The sequence below is a fragment of the Gossypium hirsutum genome, chromosome A08 (assembly GCF_007990345.1).
Source record: "Gossypium hirsutum isolate 1008001.06 chromosome A08, Gossypium_hirsutum_v2.1, whole genome shotgun sequence".
NCBI lineage: Eukaryota > Viridiplantae > Streptophyta > Magnoliopsida > Malvales > Malvaceae > Gossypium > Gossypium hirsutum.
In genome coordinates, this window is record NC_053431.1 from 86496315 (window position 1) to 86513560 (window position 17246).

The following is a 17246-nucleotide window of genomic DNA, read 5'->3' on the forward strand; positions in this document are numbered from 1 at the left end:
CTCTTGGAACTACGTTGTTTCACGAATTCTTCAAAGGAGCTTTACACTCTTAATGACTAAATGACAATCTTACGAAACTTATCCTCAACTTTATCCAAACCAGTTTGGTTCCATGCTCTCTTTCTCTCTTCGGTTCATCCATGCCCGACTTCCGATCAAGCTTGCTTGGGAATATCCAAGAAGTTTTAGATCAAATTTATCATTTGCTTAATTTTATTCGTCAAAAAATAAAATAAAAGGAAATGAATAATCTACACGATTCTGTAAAAGTTTGGAAACAGAAAAAATTTGTTTTGATTATAAAGAATTCAATTTATGTTTAGATTTGATTAAAAATATAATTTTTTATATTGATTAGTTAAATCTAATTTTAGTTTCAAAATTAGGTTATATTCAAATCAAGATTTGATTAAGGGTGATTGATATTCGGTTTGAGTGAAATTCAATTTAGGAATCATGTGAAAACAAACAAGGACTTGATTTATTTGGTGGACAAAGATTATGTTTCTATAGTGAAGAATATGAGAAGACAGAAAAATAAAGGGGAAAAAGAAAAGGAAAATAAAGAAATAAAAAATTAAATTGTTCAAAAAATAAAAGTATAGAGACTAGTTTTAAAAATGAAAAACATAGAAAAACTACGTTAAAAGAAATAGAGAAGGGAGGAGAGCAGAGGCAGAAGGAAAAGAGAATGGAAAATAAAGAAAAAAAATTTAAAGAACATAAAAGAAAAAAACTAAATCACTCAAAACAAAAAAATATATATATATATTGGGACCAACTGTATAATTTAACTTAAATTTTTTGTTTAAAATGATGATTTAACGTGCCATATCAGCTTACCGTTACACTATTAACGGCATTAACACTCAGTGACAAAAATGTTACAACACGATAACGTAAATGACTAAAATGTAATATTTTCAAACATAAGTAACTAAAATATAACTCGAGACAAATAAAAATGACTATTTTAATAGTTTACCCAAAATTATAAAGTGACAAACTAGAAAGGGATATTAGATGCGAGTAACAACAAAGGAATGTGGGTTTTTATTTCATTTTAAACATTCAACTTAAAACTAATTGATGTAGGCAGAAACTAAGTTGAAGTTAAAAACAAATTTTAATAAGGTTGAGATAAAATTATAAAAAATTAAATTTCAAATTTATATATATTTTTGCTAAAACGGTTTTAATTAAATTATTAACGTCGAAAATGAACTTGTTTTTTTTTATTAATGAAAGGGCTACAATGGCTTAAATTAAATATAGGAAGGGGTTAAAATTGAAATTGTCCCATTTAATCAAAGAGTGCACAACCCATGGGTTTGCCCCTGGCGGAGAAGCTGACTTAAAAAATAAAAACGGCAGACAATATTGGATACCACCTGAACAAACTCCATCATATTAGGTTGAAGAAGCATCTTTATGCTATGAAAGTGATTTCATAAGGTTGGTTAAATCACGAAAAAGTTTCTATAGAACAAGTTACAGTTTTAGTAATAAAATGCTTACCACGTATAGTACTGTATGTAATTGTACTTATTTCCCTGAAGAAAAAAAAATCAATTTACAGCTTATAATGGGGATTCTTTGGGCACAAAAAGTAAAGAATGATTAGTACAAGTTAGAAAGAAAATGGAAAATGAAAGAATTGCATTAAATATTGAATCTATAAATGGCTAATACTCAACCAAGCACAGAGGAAACATAGAGGTAAGGATCCCAAGAGCCATTAGCACTACTCCAACCATTATTGTCACACTGCTCAAACTGCTGGGGGGATGGCCAAACACCTTCTGCTGTTTCATCAAATTGAGACATTGGCATGCTCACCATATTTGTTTTACCGTTCATATTCATTTGCAACCCTATCGGGCACTGGTCCGAATATGACAAGTCCATGGTTGATTCGGTTGTCCCGGAAAGTGGCCAAGTAGATGTAGCAGCAGCTGTACAAGTGGTGATATTAAAGAATCCATTTGGTGGGACTTGGTTCATCTGTGTGCCCCATTCAGCTTCAAATGACGGTTCATTGGACCACATCATACTTGCCATAGACTCAATTTGGCTTTGACCAGGTTGAGGTTGAGGCCACTGAACACCAACATGATTTGCAGCTACTTGATAACGATTTAGGAGGTCAGGCTTGCTAGAACCTGGATTTAGTGGACCCGGAACAGGGTTCATGTTTCTGATTCCTTGAGGAGCCACGGTTGTCGTTCTTGATTCTCTGCTTACATTTTGGTTGTTTTGGGAAGAGTTAGAAGCAACGATGGGTTGCAAAGCGGCACGATTAGCTGGTGATAGGACTTTAAGCCCTTTGCCATCAAGCAACTTAGCCTTGAGTGCACCAAGAAACCCATCAGCATCGTTCCCCGTCCCACAGACTTCCTCAAAGGAGAAAGGTTCGATGTGATCTAGCGAGACGCGGTTGGCTGTGGTTTTTGAGGCTGATGGAGGTAGCTCAAAGTTGGTGCGCGCATTAGCTCCACGCAGGGCTCGGGCAGCATCATCGTAAGCTCGAGCTGCGTCCTCGGCAGTATCAAAAGTTCCAAGCCAAAGCCTAACCTTCTGCAAAGAATCCTTGATTTCGGCCACCCATCTCCCCGATGGTCTCTGCCTAACTCCCACAAATCTATGGTGTCCTCTGGATGACTTCTTTCTGCCACGAACTCCATCAGCACTGGTAGGAATCACCATATTTAATTTTCGCCTTATGAAACCTCCCAGTAGCGGAGGCTGGGGGTCCTTTATTATTGTGGATTCCGAAAGGGTATCTTTAGTTTGCCCTTAGTCGACAACAAAGAAAATGCCAAAAACTGGTGCTTAAAATATAGGGGCTGTCCACTGCAGGCCTTGTTGTTTCCATCGACGCAATTGCTAAAATACAATAGCAACAAATACATTTTCATCAAACCTAAATTGTATTAAGAAACAAGTACTATCGATGTATAATTTTTAGTTTTATACTCTGTTACTTTAAATATACAATTATTTACGTTTATTTTAAAATTTTTTAATAAGATGTCTTCATGAAATTTACTGTTGATGTATTAGTGTTTATAAACTAATACAAATTTTTAGAACAGTTAAAACCTCCATTCTTACCATTTTTAAGAGACCTGAAAAAGTAAAGAAGAGACTTTTCTTTTCTTTTTTTCTTTTTTTTTTTAAAGAATTATGCATAAGTTTTAGGAGCTTATCCTTGGTTTTTTAGAGCATTGTTAGTTACAGGCTTGATATATCAAGGTACAAAGCTTTCGTTAAGATAGTATTTGTATTTGTTTGTTTGTTTTTTTTTTGGGGTTAATATAATATCTATATTTGATAAAAATATATATTAGATGAAAATTATATATTTTGACAAATGCAACATTAAAAAATTCAATCTAAAATCCAAATTATATGTTCAACTTAATTTATCAAAAGCATTTTACTCATTCTTTCTTTGACGAGTCAATCTTTTCATGATAACCCTGATAGTCTTAGTGATCATTAGTTTTTTATTTTTCATTTTCTCACTAGTGTTTTGTTGGTGTAATTCATTTGTTTTTCTTAACCTTTTCTATTTTATCGTCAGCTATATAAATGGACATCAACACAACGACATCTAATATACATGCATAATTGGGTTTAGTTACATATTAGACTTGTTCGTGATCCATTCAAATCAATTTCAAGAAAAAGAAAAAAAAATATTAATATATATTTTTTCAATGATATTATTAATTTAGTGATTTTTGTTATTTTTTTATACTTTTATGTAGTTTTTAAATAAAAGAATTAAAATTAATATGTTTGGGGATTGAATTCAAGTTTAATGAATATATAAACAAACTCTTTACCACTATATTAATAATAAATCTTGAGTAAATTTAAAAAAATTTAACTTTTAAAATAAAATATTTTCTCTCAGTAAATTTATGTATATAGATAATGTCACTGATTGTGTTGGTGTACAAGTCAACTTGATATTTTATTTTTTAAAATCTAGATTTTTAATACTAGCGTGGTATAGAAAAATGACAATACCTTAATAAACAATTGGAATACATTTAATATTTTTAATATGTTGTATTTACCTATTTCAATTTTCTTTTATTTACAAGTTAAACTATTTTTTATTTTAATTTCGCATATATTGTATATGTGTTGTTATTATTATTAGTTTCAAACCTTAGTTTCATTATTTATTGTATATTATTTTTAAACACACACTTGTGTTCTAAATACGTGGCTTTCACTTGCATATGCGTGTGATAGAATTTCTAGTACTAATTAATTTTTTCTTGTTAAGTTAGTGTTATGAGTTGATCGCAAATCAATTTAGTTAAAAATATTGAATAGGGTTTTTCCTATTTTAATCACTTTGATTTTTTCACAATTTAGTCACTCTAATTAAAATAATCATGCGAATTAGTCATTGTCGTTAAAAATTTCATTTACCACTAACAGATTCATGATGTGACACATTAGCCCATTGAGTGATTGACACATGACTTTTTTTTTGACTTTTGACTAAAGCTTAGGGACCTTTCTATAATTAGTCCAAAATGTTTTTTCTCTTTTCTTTTTCTCATCACTTAGTAGATTTATTTCTATTACCCGCTCCACGTGTCAGTCATTCAATGCGCTAATGTCCCACATCAGCAATCTGTTCGTAGATTAACAGAATTTTTAACGATAATTACTAATTCAAACAGTTATCTTAATTAGAGTGACTAAATTGAGAAAAAAATTTAGATTGACCAAAATAGGACAAACCCTATTTTGAAGTGACCATAGGTTTAGTTTACTCTAATATAAAATAACCCATTTAGTTAATTTCAATAATTAACCCAATCGAATTTTTCAAATACTAAATGGGTTTATAAGAGTCAATTTCAATTGCTAAAGTAAAAATTCATGTATATAAAAAGAATATAATATATATAATCTATACTATTGTTATACCCTATTTAGCAAACCTCATAGAACAACTATAGAGAGTTTGAAACGTATCTCCCAACGAAACCAATGATATCGCAAACCCACAACTAGTTCGCAAACCCTGTAATTGGTTTGTAAACCATAGCTTGACGAACTTCAGAATTATACACCTTCGCTAAGGCTATATAAGGACCATATGGAGGTCCAAAGTAATTGATTGCTAGTCGTCCTGATATATCTCATCCTAGGATGTTATATCACTGTCACTATCAAGGGTATCAAATTAGACTTCCATGTTAGCAATTTTAGGACATGTAGCTAAGTTTGTCCCCTACTATAAAATGGTCATTCAAACAGCTCACGCGAGTCTCTCTCTTCTATGAATCTCTAAAATCTCTCCACAAACCCATAATTTCCTCCCAACCTTTAGATAATTGGAAAAAGCCCGATTTGAAAACAGTTCTCTGCACAACAGAAAATTAAAATTTTGAAAACCGACTCGGCTTGTCATATTTATAGCAATAAACGGTAAACTAAAATCGTACCTGTGTTTTTGGATTAAGTGAATCCTTGATGTTTTTCGGCTTTCAATCAAACAATCTTCTCCGCTATTCTTGTACCACAAAATACTTCGAGTGTGGGTTCAAACAAATTGAATCAAAACACAAAACTAGAAAAAATTTTCTTTTCTTTTCAGGGTAAAAATGAAAATTCTCTTTTTTTAATAAAAATCGGTGGAATTATTATTTGAAAAAAATATATTTAATAGTTGAGAATAAACTCTTTCTTTTTCAGCAGAGTGACAATATCTTAAAGTTTTGTTAAATAGCTCTACCTGTACCATCTATTTATAAGGAGAGAAAGTATAACCCTTTGTTGAATTAGAGAGGTTTATTTCAAATACAAAAACAACTTCGTACTTAGATTAAGAGTAGGGTGAAAGACATTCCCTAGTATTCCTACTAGGGTTGTCAGCCCCTACATGTTCCCATGTTCCATGAAGGGTTTTGGGCCTCTCTCACATTGCGTTCGATTACAAGTACTTCTTGGGCTTTTCGACTCAGTACTTTGTAATTTTATCCAACCCAATTTTATTTTTCTATTTCTAAAAATATACTTCAATATTTTATATTAAATAATTTTCTCATCCCAATTTTACCTGTAGTAAAATAATGACAATTTTACCCTTGGTAAAATTTCCAAGAAAATATATTTAATATTTCATAATTCAACTTGTTTACTATGACCGAATGGTTTGTTTTCATTTTTAGGTTTTGAAATAGCTAAAAAACATAAACTCATTATTCTGATCATTTATGAGTAATCCATGTACATTTGCAAATGAATCATTTCTCATTTTCATTTCCATTTCCACTTCCATTTTGAGAAAATTACATTCATTTCCAAAAGATTCCATTTCCCCATTTCGGAGAAAGCCATAATAATTTCTAAATGTTTTCCATTTCTCTATTTCTATTCATTTTGGTCATTTCGATTTAAACACGCAATTCATTTATGGTTTCAACTAGCTAGTGGAGGGATCGATTGGACATATGTAATTAGGGCTCAAATGATTTAAAATTTAGTATCGAATTTTCACCTATTAATTATAAACTCATTTAGTCATGAAGTCATTCCACTACAGTATCATGGCTGGGCTCTCCCTAGTGGCATACCATTGGGATTCATGGTGAACACCACATATTTTGTTCTCGATTTTGGTTAGCTTAGCATTGGGGCTTTGATTAAGGCCTTCTTTAGCTCATCAAAACTCTGTTGGCAATAATCAGACCAATAAAACTTTCCATTCTTTCTCAGTAGTAGTGTTAATAGCGTTGTAATCATAGAAATCCCCTTCACAAACCTTCTGTAGTACCTTGCCAACCCAAGGAAACTACATACTTCAGTAACGCTCTTTGGCAGATTCCAATCCAACACAACCTTGATCTTCTCGAAATATACTTTAATTCCGTCAACAGAGATTACATGGCCTAAAAAGTGAACTTATTTCAACAAAAACTCACACTTACTGAATTTGGCGTATAACTTGTTTTTGCAGAGGACATTTAAGACTACCCGTAAGTGCTCCTCATGCTCCGCCTCACTTTTCGAATAAACAAAAATTTCATCAATAAAGACGACCATACAGTGATCAAGGTAGGGCTGAAATACTTTATTCATCAAGTCCACAAACACTATTGGTGCATTTGTCAAACTGAAAGGTATTACTAAGAATTTATAACGCTTGTAGCGGGTGCAAAAGGTAGTCTTAGGAATGTCATCCCCCTTGATCTTAACTTGATAATACCTCAAATGTAGATCAATTTTCAAGAACACTCTAACTCCACTTAGTTGATCAAACAAATCTTCGATTCTAAGCAGCGCATATTTATTCTTGATGGTCACCTTATTTAACTATCGATAATCTATACACAATTGAAGAGTCTCATCCTTCTTATTGACAAATAAGATTGGCACATCCCATGGTGATACACTTGGCCTGATAAACCCTCTATTTAATAATTCTTACAATTGAGTCTTTAACTCCTTCAATTCTATTGGTACCATTCTATACGGTGCACTCAAAATAGAAGCAATTCTTAGTGCAATATTGATTGAGGACTCTACATCTCTATTTGGCGGTATCTTTAGAAGGTCTTCTAGAAAGACATCTAGAAACTCATTCACAAGTAGCATTTGCCTAAAGCCTTCCCTCACTATGGATGAATCCAAAATTCATGCCAAGTAAGTGTCTCCACCTTTCACCATCAATTTTTAAGATGAAACAACTGAGATTATATTGTTTTTGATGTCATACTTCACCACTAAACTAAACACCTTATTACCATCTGCAGATATTAGTCACATACATTTGGATTTACACTTAACTATCGCATTATGCCTTGTTAGCCAATTCAACCCTAATATGGCATCAAACTTATAGAAACTCAATAACATCAAGTCTGCCAAAAATACATACCCACCAAAACCCAAAGATTAATCCTTTACTACCCTATTAACCATAATACTCTGATCGAGCGAGTTGGTAATTATCATACTAACCTTAGTAGGGAAAACATTTAGACTCTTTCCATCTACAAACTTATCACATATATATATGTATGGATAGATCCAGGATTTATCAATGCACGAATATTGTTATCGAATAAAGAAAATTTACCAGTGATAACATCAAGGGCTTCTACGTCCTCCTTAACTTTCATTATATAGACTTTGGCTAAGGCGTTTGGTCCTAGCTTAACTACATTCCTCCTTGAAGCACCTTCTATTGACCTAGACTTCATCAATGTCTTGGTCTTCACCTCTAGTTGAGGCTCAGTAGCAAACTGAACATTGTGCTCAGTTTTCTTTCCTCCTCTGATTGGACAATCTCTCTTAAAATGATCGTGTGCTCCATAGTTGTAGTAAGCCTTGACGACTTTCCAGCATGTTCCCGTATGGTTCTTCCTACAATTGTTAAAGACGAGGACCTTCATCTTCCTTGATTCTTCAATGCTAGCCATGAAAGTGGCTTGACATGCACTTCGATCTCAGTGAAAGCCAATGGTTTGGGACTCACACACTAGAGTAGTAGAATAATCCTTTACATCATTGGGCCTTTTAAATCCAACATTTGTAATTGTTCCAGAGGCTCCACACTTGTTCCTCTTCTTATCCCTGACTTTGTTCCTTTCTTGAATTGCTGACTCTATTCTTTGAGCCTTAGCAGACAGAGCAACAAAATCCCAAATTTCTAAAGCAGACAATAACACACAAAGTTTTTCATTCAACGCTCCTTCAAATTTAATACACATGCCATCCTCATTTGGAACAAGTCCTTAACATATTTGCTTAACCTAGTGAACTTTTGCTCATACTCGAACATTTTTATTCTCCCCCTGTTTGAGCTCAAAAAATTCATTCTTCATTTGCTTAATGAAGAGCCTATTAATAAACTTCTCCCTAAACTTCTTCAAGAAAAATTCCCAGTTCACCTGATCTCTAGAAATCATGCTGGTCAGTATGGTCCACCATTGATACGCTTCGTCTTCTAACAAAGAAATATCACATCTTATACTCTTAGCTAGAAAGCATTCCAGCTCTTCTATTACTCGACAGACTCGGGAGAGCCAGTTCTCTGCCACTACATGATCATCATTCTTACTTCCTCTAAAATTTTTCGCACCACGTTTACAAATTGCTTCCACTGGGTCTTCAAGGGACACTATTACTGTAATAGCCCATTTTTAGTCAAATCAAAACAGTGGTTTTGGGACCATAAATCTGAGGTCAAAATATTTATTTTATTATTATTTTAAGGTATATAGCATTAATAAATGATTGTGTGAAAATTTCGTGAAGTGATTTTACCGTTTGAATGCTTAATTAGATAAAAAGACTAAATTGCGTAAAGTGTAAAAGTGGAGTTCTATTAGCTAAAAGTATCTAATAGCTATAGAATCTTAAAGTAAAGGTCCTTATTTTGTAATTAGATGATTATAATGGTGGATGGACAATTATAGGCATATATTATGTGATATTTAATGTTTTAAACCAAGGTTAAATAAGTAAATCAATAATAAACTTAAGTAAAATAATAACAAAACAATGTATTATCTTTCTAAATGACTTAGTCCACCAAAAATACAAAGCTTGAGAAGCCATGGGAACTTTCTAGTGTTCGGCTACTATATTTCTTGAATGTAAGTCCATTTTTGCTTGATTTTTAATGATTTCTATGTTTTTGTGATCGTTGCATCTAGTAGTAACTAGCCCAGGGACTATTTTACAAAACTGTTAAAGATTTTGAAAGTTTCGATTGATGAATATGTATGATTTTTGATGTTTAATGATAGATTATGAATATTTATTATGTATTATACAAGTTTTGTAAAGTGATTTTGTAACACCCCGAACCCGAGACCGTCACCGGAGTCGAACACGAGGTGTTAACAGACTTTTAAAAATTTTCCAGACACTGCCAATCTGCGTAATAGTCGCTTTAAAAATCATATCTTGAGTTTCACAACTCGAAAATCAGTTTCGTGATTTTTCCCTGAAACTAGACTCATATGCCCATCTACATATTTTTTTCTAGAATTTTTCGTCGGGCCAATTAGTACAGTTTATTAGTCAAATTCTCCCATGTTACAGGGATCGACTACCCTGACCTTTGCGCATTACGACTTGGATATCTCCTTGTACAGGGCTCCAATACTGATTCCGTTTGTTTATATAGAAACTAGACTCAGAGAGGAATCTATACATATATGGTATGACTCCTAATTATCTCTGGTTAATTTATGGTAAATTTTCAAAGTCGAAACAGGAGATCCAGAAACCGTTCTGGCCCTGTTTCACGAGAACTTTAATATCTCTTAATATACTGTTCATATGATTGTTTCGTTACTTTCATATGAAAATATATTCATCAAGGTTCGATTACATAATTTATTCACTATTTATTTCCATTCCTACAAATTTTTGTGATTTTTCAAATCCACACCACTGCTGCTGTCAGCATCTGTTTTCAAGGTAAACTTTACCTATTTCGTGGTTACCATGGACCAACTAGGGTTTTGTCATACATAGGTCCACATATGATCATATTTAGCCATTCCAATGGCTGATCATTTGCCCAACACTTCCATTCCAAACCATAGTCACATCATGAAACCATATATACATACATAAACACAAATGGTCTAATGCCATACTCCACTTCTACAAGCCATTTTCGCATGGCTGTACACACATACATCACAAAAAGTGCTTAAAACAACAAGGGGTAGTCCTATACATGCCATATCCAGAGTTCAACTAAAAGAGTACCAAAAGAGCTTTGATAGTGTGGATGACTTCGACTTCGATGATCCCGAATCCGATAGCTAACGAACAAAATCTATAAAACAGAGAGCCAAAGCAACGGGGTAAGCATTTTAAAGCTTAGTAAGTTTCAAGTAATGAAATCGGCTTTGACTAAAGTATTATATTCACATAGCTAAATGAATCACTTTATTAATACACATTCTCATAATCATGCTTACTTCACAATTCGTCAACATATATACACACACAAGGTATCAACCCATATAAAAGCCCAAAAGTTCGTTAGTCGATTGAACGAATACTACTTAAAACGAATCGACTTTTCCGAATCACATGCAAACATACCTTATCGTTTGGGTTTGTTGAGCGTATTAATTGAATTTATTACAGCACAAAACGCTCACATTCATACCCAAGTTTCTTCGGAATTTAGCCGGATATTACCACAAGCACAATTGCCTTCGGGTCTTAACCCGGGCATAGCAACTCGCACGAATGCCTTCGGGTCTTAGCCCGGATATATCAACTTGCACAATTGCCTTCGGGTCTTAGCCCGGATATATATCAACTCGCACAAATGCCTGCGGGTCTTAGCCCGGATATATCAACTCGCACAAATGCCTGCGGGTCTTAGCCCGGATATATCAACTCGCACAAATGCCTTCGGGTCTTAGCCCGGATAAAATCACTAGCACAATTGCCTTCGGGACTTAGCCCGGATAAAATTCAAATGCTCATGCACATATATATCAACAATCATGACACATCCATATTTCACTTTCGTTACTAAGGCTCAAACACAAAGCATTTATTAAACCTTTCCAATTTCGGCTCAATAGCCACACACAAGAGCATGATTTCAATTGGCTTTATAACATAGTCTCTATGCACATTTGACTATCCATCATAGGATGACTAATCATTTCGATATAATTCAAGTAGGGTCATTACTCGAAGACTTACCTCGGATGTTGTCGAACGACTTCAATGGCTATTCAATTACTTTTTCCTTCCCTTTATCGGATTTAGTTCCCCTTTGCTCTTGAGCTTAAGTTCAACAAATTTTAAAATAGTCATTAATCGACTATTCAAGTATTACTTTCAGAATAATATATAAATTGATTCGACTTTCACACACATAGATTATAGTAAGCTTTATAAAAATCAATAAATAATTCATTAGCAAATTTTCATTAATGTTTACAACAAAATCACATATTCACTACGAGCTGTTTTCCCTGAGCAGCAGTCACTAAATTATTTATAACTGGAGCTACAAAACTCCAAATCACTTGCCGTTACTTTTCCCTGAATATAGACTCGTATATCTTCCATCCATAAAATTTTCAGAATTTTAGGCTTGGCCAATCAATACCAGATTTTTCTTAAAGTTTCCCCTGTTTCACTGTTTGACTAATCTGACCACTCTTCACTACGAATCAAATTTCTCATTTTACAGAATTCCAAATGTGTTGTATTTGATTTCATTTGAAACTAGACTCATTAAGGAGTTTAAGCATATAAATTTTATCTTATAATCATTTTTGTACAATTTATAATGATTTCCTAAAAACAGAACAGGGAATCTAGTAGTCATTTTGACTCAGCCCCACAATACTTCAAATATCTCAAGATCGGTAACTCTTTAGTTCTTATAGTTTCTTTTGTAAGAAAATAGACTCTTCAAGCTTTAATGACATAATTTACTCAGCTTCTAATTCAACTCCTACAAATTATGGCGATTTTCTAAAATCACCTTACTGCTCCTGTCCCCAAGCAGATTATTACCAAATCAAATACTAACATTTGCATTTCACCTTAATAGCTAGCTTAGCAAACCTTAATTTAACATATAATTCACACATATCACATTCCAAGCATTCACTCTATTCTATCACTTAAGGTACAAACATTACTCAATAACTTCCTAATTCAAGTACACATTCGGCCTTGGTACATAATAAGGTAGTCGATTCCTTTCCCTTTAGCACCCATTGCTCACATATGATTATTTGTATAGCTCAAACACTCATCTATCTTTATCATGAAACAACAAAATTTACCATTGTCAAATACCATAGCCGAATGTCATTAAACCTAAACCACCATGAAAATTTTACTTATCACCTCATACCTTATTATCAAATTGAACTAATTATGCTTATAAAAATAATATCAAAACCGAAACCTTTTGATAATTAAGCCTCTAATTATTTATTACAATTACCCAAACAAAATTTTCTCACATTTAACACTTATATACCAATCAATTGTTGAAGACAAACAAAATCTCATTTCCTCCCTTGACAACCACAACCGAAAGCTCAAACCAACATCTAAAATTCCAAGTTTTCAAATGGGCTAATATGGAACTAGCTAATTGACTTAAACTAAACTTAAAATTTCAAAAACTAACAAAATTTTTACTAACCTTCTCAAGCTTCAAGTGACCGAATGTTTCCCTCCTATCTTCCTCTTTACAATCGGCCAAGAAGAACCAAGGATACAAGCTTTGTTTTCATTACCTTTCTTTTTTCTTTTATTCTTTCTTTTATTCATTATAACTCCAATAACCCAATTTCTTATTATAATATCAAATTCAACAAATATATTGCCCATCATCAATCCATCTTGGCCGGCCACTATAAGGGAATTGGGCAATTTGACATGCAAGTCCACCCTTGTGTTGACATGCACTAATAAGCCCTTTAAAATTAGCCTATCATATTTCACCATGTCTCATGTTGATCCCTATTTAATAATTCCTCATGCAATTGGCAAAATTAGGGAATGAAACTTCCACATATGCATGTACACACACATAATAAACATAGAACATAGCAATTAATTATTTTTATAACTCGGTTTTGTGGTCCCGAAACCACTTCCCGACTAGGGTCAATTTTGGGCTGTCACCGATTTTTAGTCAAAATGCAAAATAGGGATTAAATTGAGAAATGTTGAAACTTTGTGTTTAAATTGTGAAATAAATGAAAATTATGGACTTCTAGGGCCATAATAGTAATTCAGCTAGCATGGGTTTAATTGAAATTTCATTAATTAGTGATTTTATGAAATAAGGACTAAATTGTGAAAAATGGGAAATATTAGGGGCAAAAGTGTAAATGTGTTTTAAAGTGTGTTTTGGACTAAATTGAATGAATAGATGATTGAATAAGTCAATTTTGAATATATCTAGATCAAGAAAGGAGAAATACAGACTTAGATTGGGGAAAGAATAAAGTTACGGAATAGTTGACTCGATTCACCATTTTAGGATCCAAGCTAAGTTTGTAAGTTATAATATCATTTCAAATGCATTCTATATGCTTTGATATAGCATAAATTGTGATTATGTGACTACGGACAAGTTTGGAAATGATTTGACGATGTTTCAATGGTTGGAATTCTGGTTGAACCTTAGGAATAGTTTAGGATACTAATGACATGTCATTAAGGGATACAGTTAGTTGGCTTCGGGCCATGATATAGAACTTTGGGTGCGAGATAAACTGATTTGGCTTTAGGCTATGCATATCAGCTAATTTGGCCTCGGGCCATGATATCAATATTACGGAGATAAGTTACCTTGATATGGCTACGGGCCATGATATAGGTACTTATCGTGTGAGACCCTTGAGTATCCGACTTCTATTTCGAATGGTTAAACACATAAATGAAAGACGAGAATGTGTATGAGATTAGTATGAGATGGTACAGGTATGTGCATAAACCATATTAGCTTTGAATCAAAGAAATGGTGAAGAATGTATATAGTTTAATGAATGAGTTATTGAAAGGTTTGTTAGTTGATGTGAATTTTTATACTTATGATTAATGGTTGAATTATGTGTTATAATTATATCGAATTTATGTCATACGAGCTTACTAAGCTTAATAGCTTACTTCGTTTATTTTTTTATGTTTTATAGTAAATTCAAAGCTAGCTCAGATTTGGGGATCGTCGGAAATATCGTCACACTATCCACCTATCTCTTGGTACTTATGAACTTAGTATTTTAAATATATGGCATGTTTAGGAATTTTGGTCATTTTGGTTATGACTTGATAATGATTTTGGCCAAATGAATTGGCTTGTAAATGTATATGTTTTGGTATGTATAAATAGCCATAAGTGATGGCTTAATTTGGTATATTTGATATGTTTGAATCATGTACATATATGTATGGTTATGTCTTGTGAATTGAGTTGGTTGATAGTTGTATGATGATTGATGATAATAGGTATTGTGAATGTTAAATTGATGAATTGTGGATGTTGGTATGATTGTGAAATTAGGCAAAATAATGCATATTTGAGTTTAGTCATTTTGATGTTTGAAGTAGTTGATATTTGGTATGAACAAAATGGAAAATTGGAATATTGTGTCTCTTGTATATTGTTGGCATTGAAATGGTTTAAATGATACTTGGTTGAGGTGGATTTAATGCCTATTATGCTTTAAATTGTGGTGTAGGTGTGTGACAATTTGGGTGGCAAGATGGCTTGGTAAATAGCCTATTTTTGTCCACACGTGTAGAGACATGGGCGTGTGTCTTAGCCGTGTGTGACATACGGTCAAGTACATGGCCGTGTGTTCCTTGGTGTTGAAATTGAAATCAAGTCAGTATTCTCCACACGGCCTCATACACGGGCATGTAACTTGACCGTGCGGTATAAGTCAGTATACCCCATATGTTTGGCATAGCCTAGCACACGGCCTAGCACACAGGCGTGTGTGGCCATTCTTAGGGCACACGGACTAGCCACACGGGTGTGTATGTTGGCCGTGTGACCCAAGTCAGAGAGTTACACGAGATTGGACGTGGGCTAGGACACGACCATGTGCTCCCATTTCAAATGTCCACACGGGCATGTCTGGTGGCCGTGTGAGACCGATATACCTATCGAACCACTGTCCTATGATGTGGCCTATCATCCTCTTGAGAGCTTCTTTAGTTTAAGCTCCCAGAGTCCCTATGCTACTAGCTTGTGGAGGAGCATTACTCTTGATCTCCTCAGCATTCCTAGAGTTTACTGACATTTTTCTTGTCTTTGCTACAAAATATAAAGTTAATTAGCAATACTATAAGGGACCACACCAGATTTATGTATCATGCATTGCGAGGTTTCTAACTAACATTGATTTTTGAGAATCGGCTAGACTGAAGCTTTGATACCAATAAAACCGTAACACCCCACACTCGACCCGATCATTGGATCTGTGTATAGAATATCACAATTTAAAACAAACTGGACTAACTAAAACATTCAAAATTTTATCACCTTAGCTTGGCGAATATTTCACGCACTAGTGCATTAACCTAAATTATTGAATAACATAAAATATTTTTAAAAGCAATTTAAAATAATAAGACACCACTTATAAATAGGCTATAAGTAAACATCACTTGGAAGAAGCCTTATAAACATTCACAGGTTCATATAAAAATGCAAACAAGTTAACACTCATGCAAAAGTTTAAAATTCATTACTAACTAATTAACATTATTTAAAATAGTTTGGCTTATGGCCTAGCAAGACTGCTCGAGAGAATCCGAAAATACTAATCAACATATCAAGTACAACTGTAATAGCCTGATTTAGGGACTAGTCAGAACAGTGGTTTCAGGACCACAAATCCAAATTTAGAGAAATTATTTTATTATTATTTAGATGTTATAGCATGTTTTTAAGAGTGCATGAAAATTTGGTGAAGAAATTTTACCGTTTGTGAACTTAATTGTGAAAAAAGACTAAATCGCATAAAATGCAAAAGTCCTAAATTGATAGCTAAAAGTGCCAAATAGATAGAGGACCTAAATTGGGGGCCTTTAAAAGACAATTAGACTATAAGTTAGAGCTTGGCTAGCCATGGGAGACAATTTGGTCAAAAAGTCAAAATTTGGTTGGGGTTGGTGGCTAATTTGACTAAAATAGAAATAAAATAAGAAAAATATGATATCACATTCTCATTTTCATCTTTACCACCGATTTTCAGCCATTTTTAGGGGATTTGGACTCACAAAAATTTCAGCAACTCATTCCTCTTGCAAATAAGTGATCTACCTACTCTTTCTTGATGATTTTTACATTTTTGGACCCCTTGAAACATGAGCTTTCAAATGAGGGAATTATCTTGCAAGATGGTTGAGAGTGTAGGGTTTTGCCATGAAATCATATGTGTATTTTTATAAAATTTCATGGAATAAATGAGTTTTCGGTATCTTATAAACAACTTTTGTGAAAGGTGTTAGCATGAAAACACCTAAAAGGGTCATTTTGCACAAGTTGCAAAATAGATGATAAATGTGTGAAATAATAGAGATTTTGGATTGCTATAAGTGTAAAAAGTGTTCGGTTAGGCATAAGACATGAAGAAATTTAATAAAAATAGATTTTCAGACCTAGGGGTAAAATGGCCATTTTGTTAAAATCTAGGGGCAAAATGGTCATTTTACCAAAGATGTGAATTTTCGAT

The 17246-nt window shown here is 33.3% G+C and overlaps 1 protein-coding gene across 1 annotated transcript; it reads right to left on the reverse strand.

Annotated features, from left to right (window-relative positions):
• Nucleotides 1-1692: 1692 nt before the first annotated feature.
• On the reverse strand, nt 1693-2706 carry LOC107959992 (uncharacterized). The gene has a single exon (XM_016896224.1). The coding sequence runs from the start codon at nt 2704-2706 to the stop codon at nt 1693-1695; it is 1014 nt and encodes a 337-aa protein (XP_016751713.1).
• Nucleotides 2707-17246: the final 14540 nt, after the last annotated feature.

Coding starts and splice junctions, on each gene's coding strand:
- LOC107959992 (XM_016896224.1), bottom strand. CDS start 2,706: ATGGTGATTCCTACCAGTGCTGATGGAGTTCGTGGCAGAAAGAAGTCA.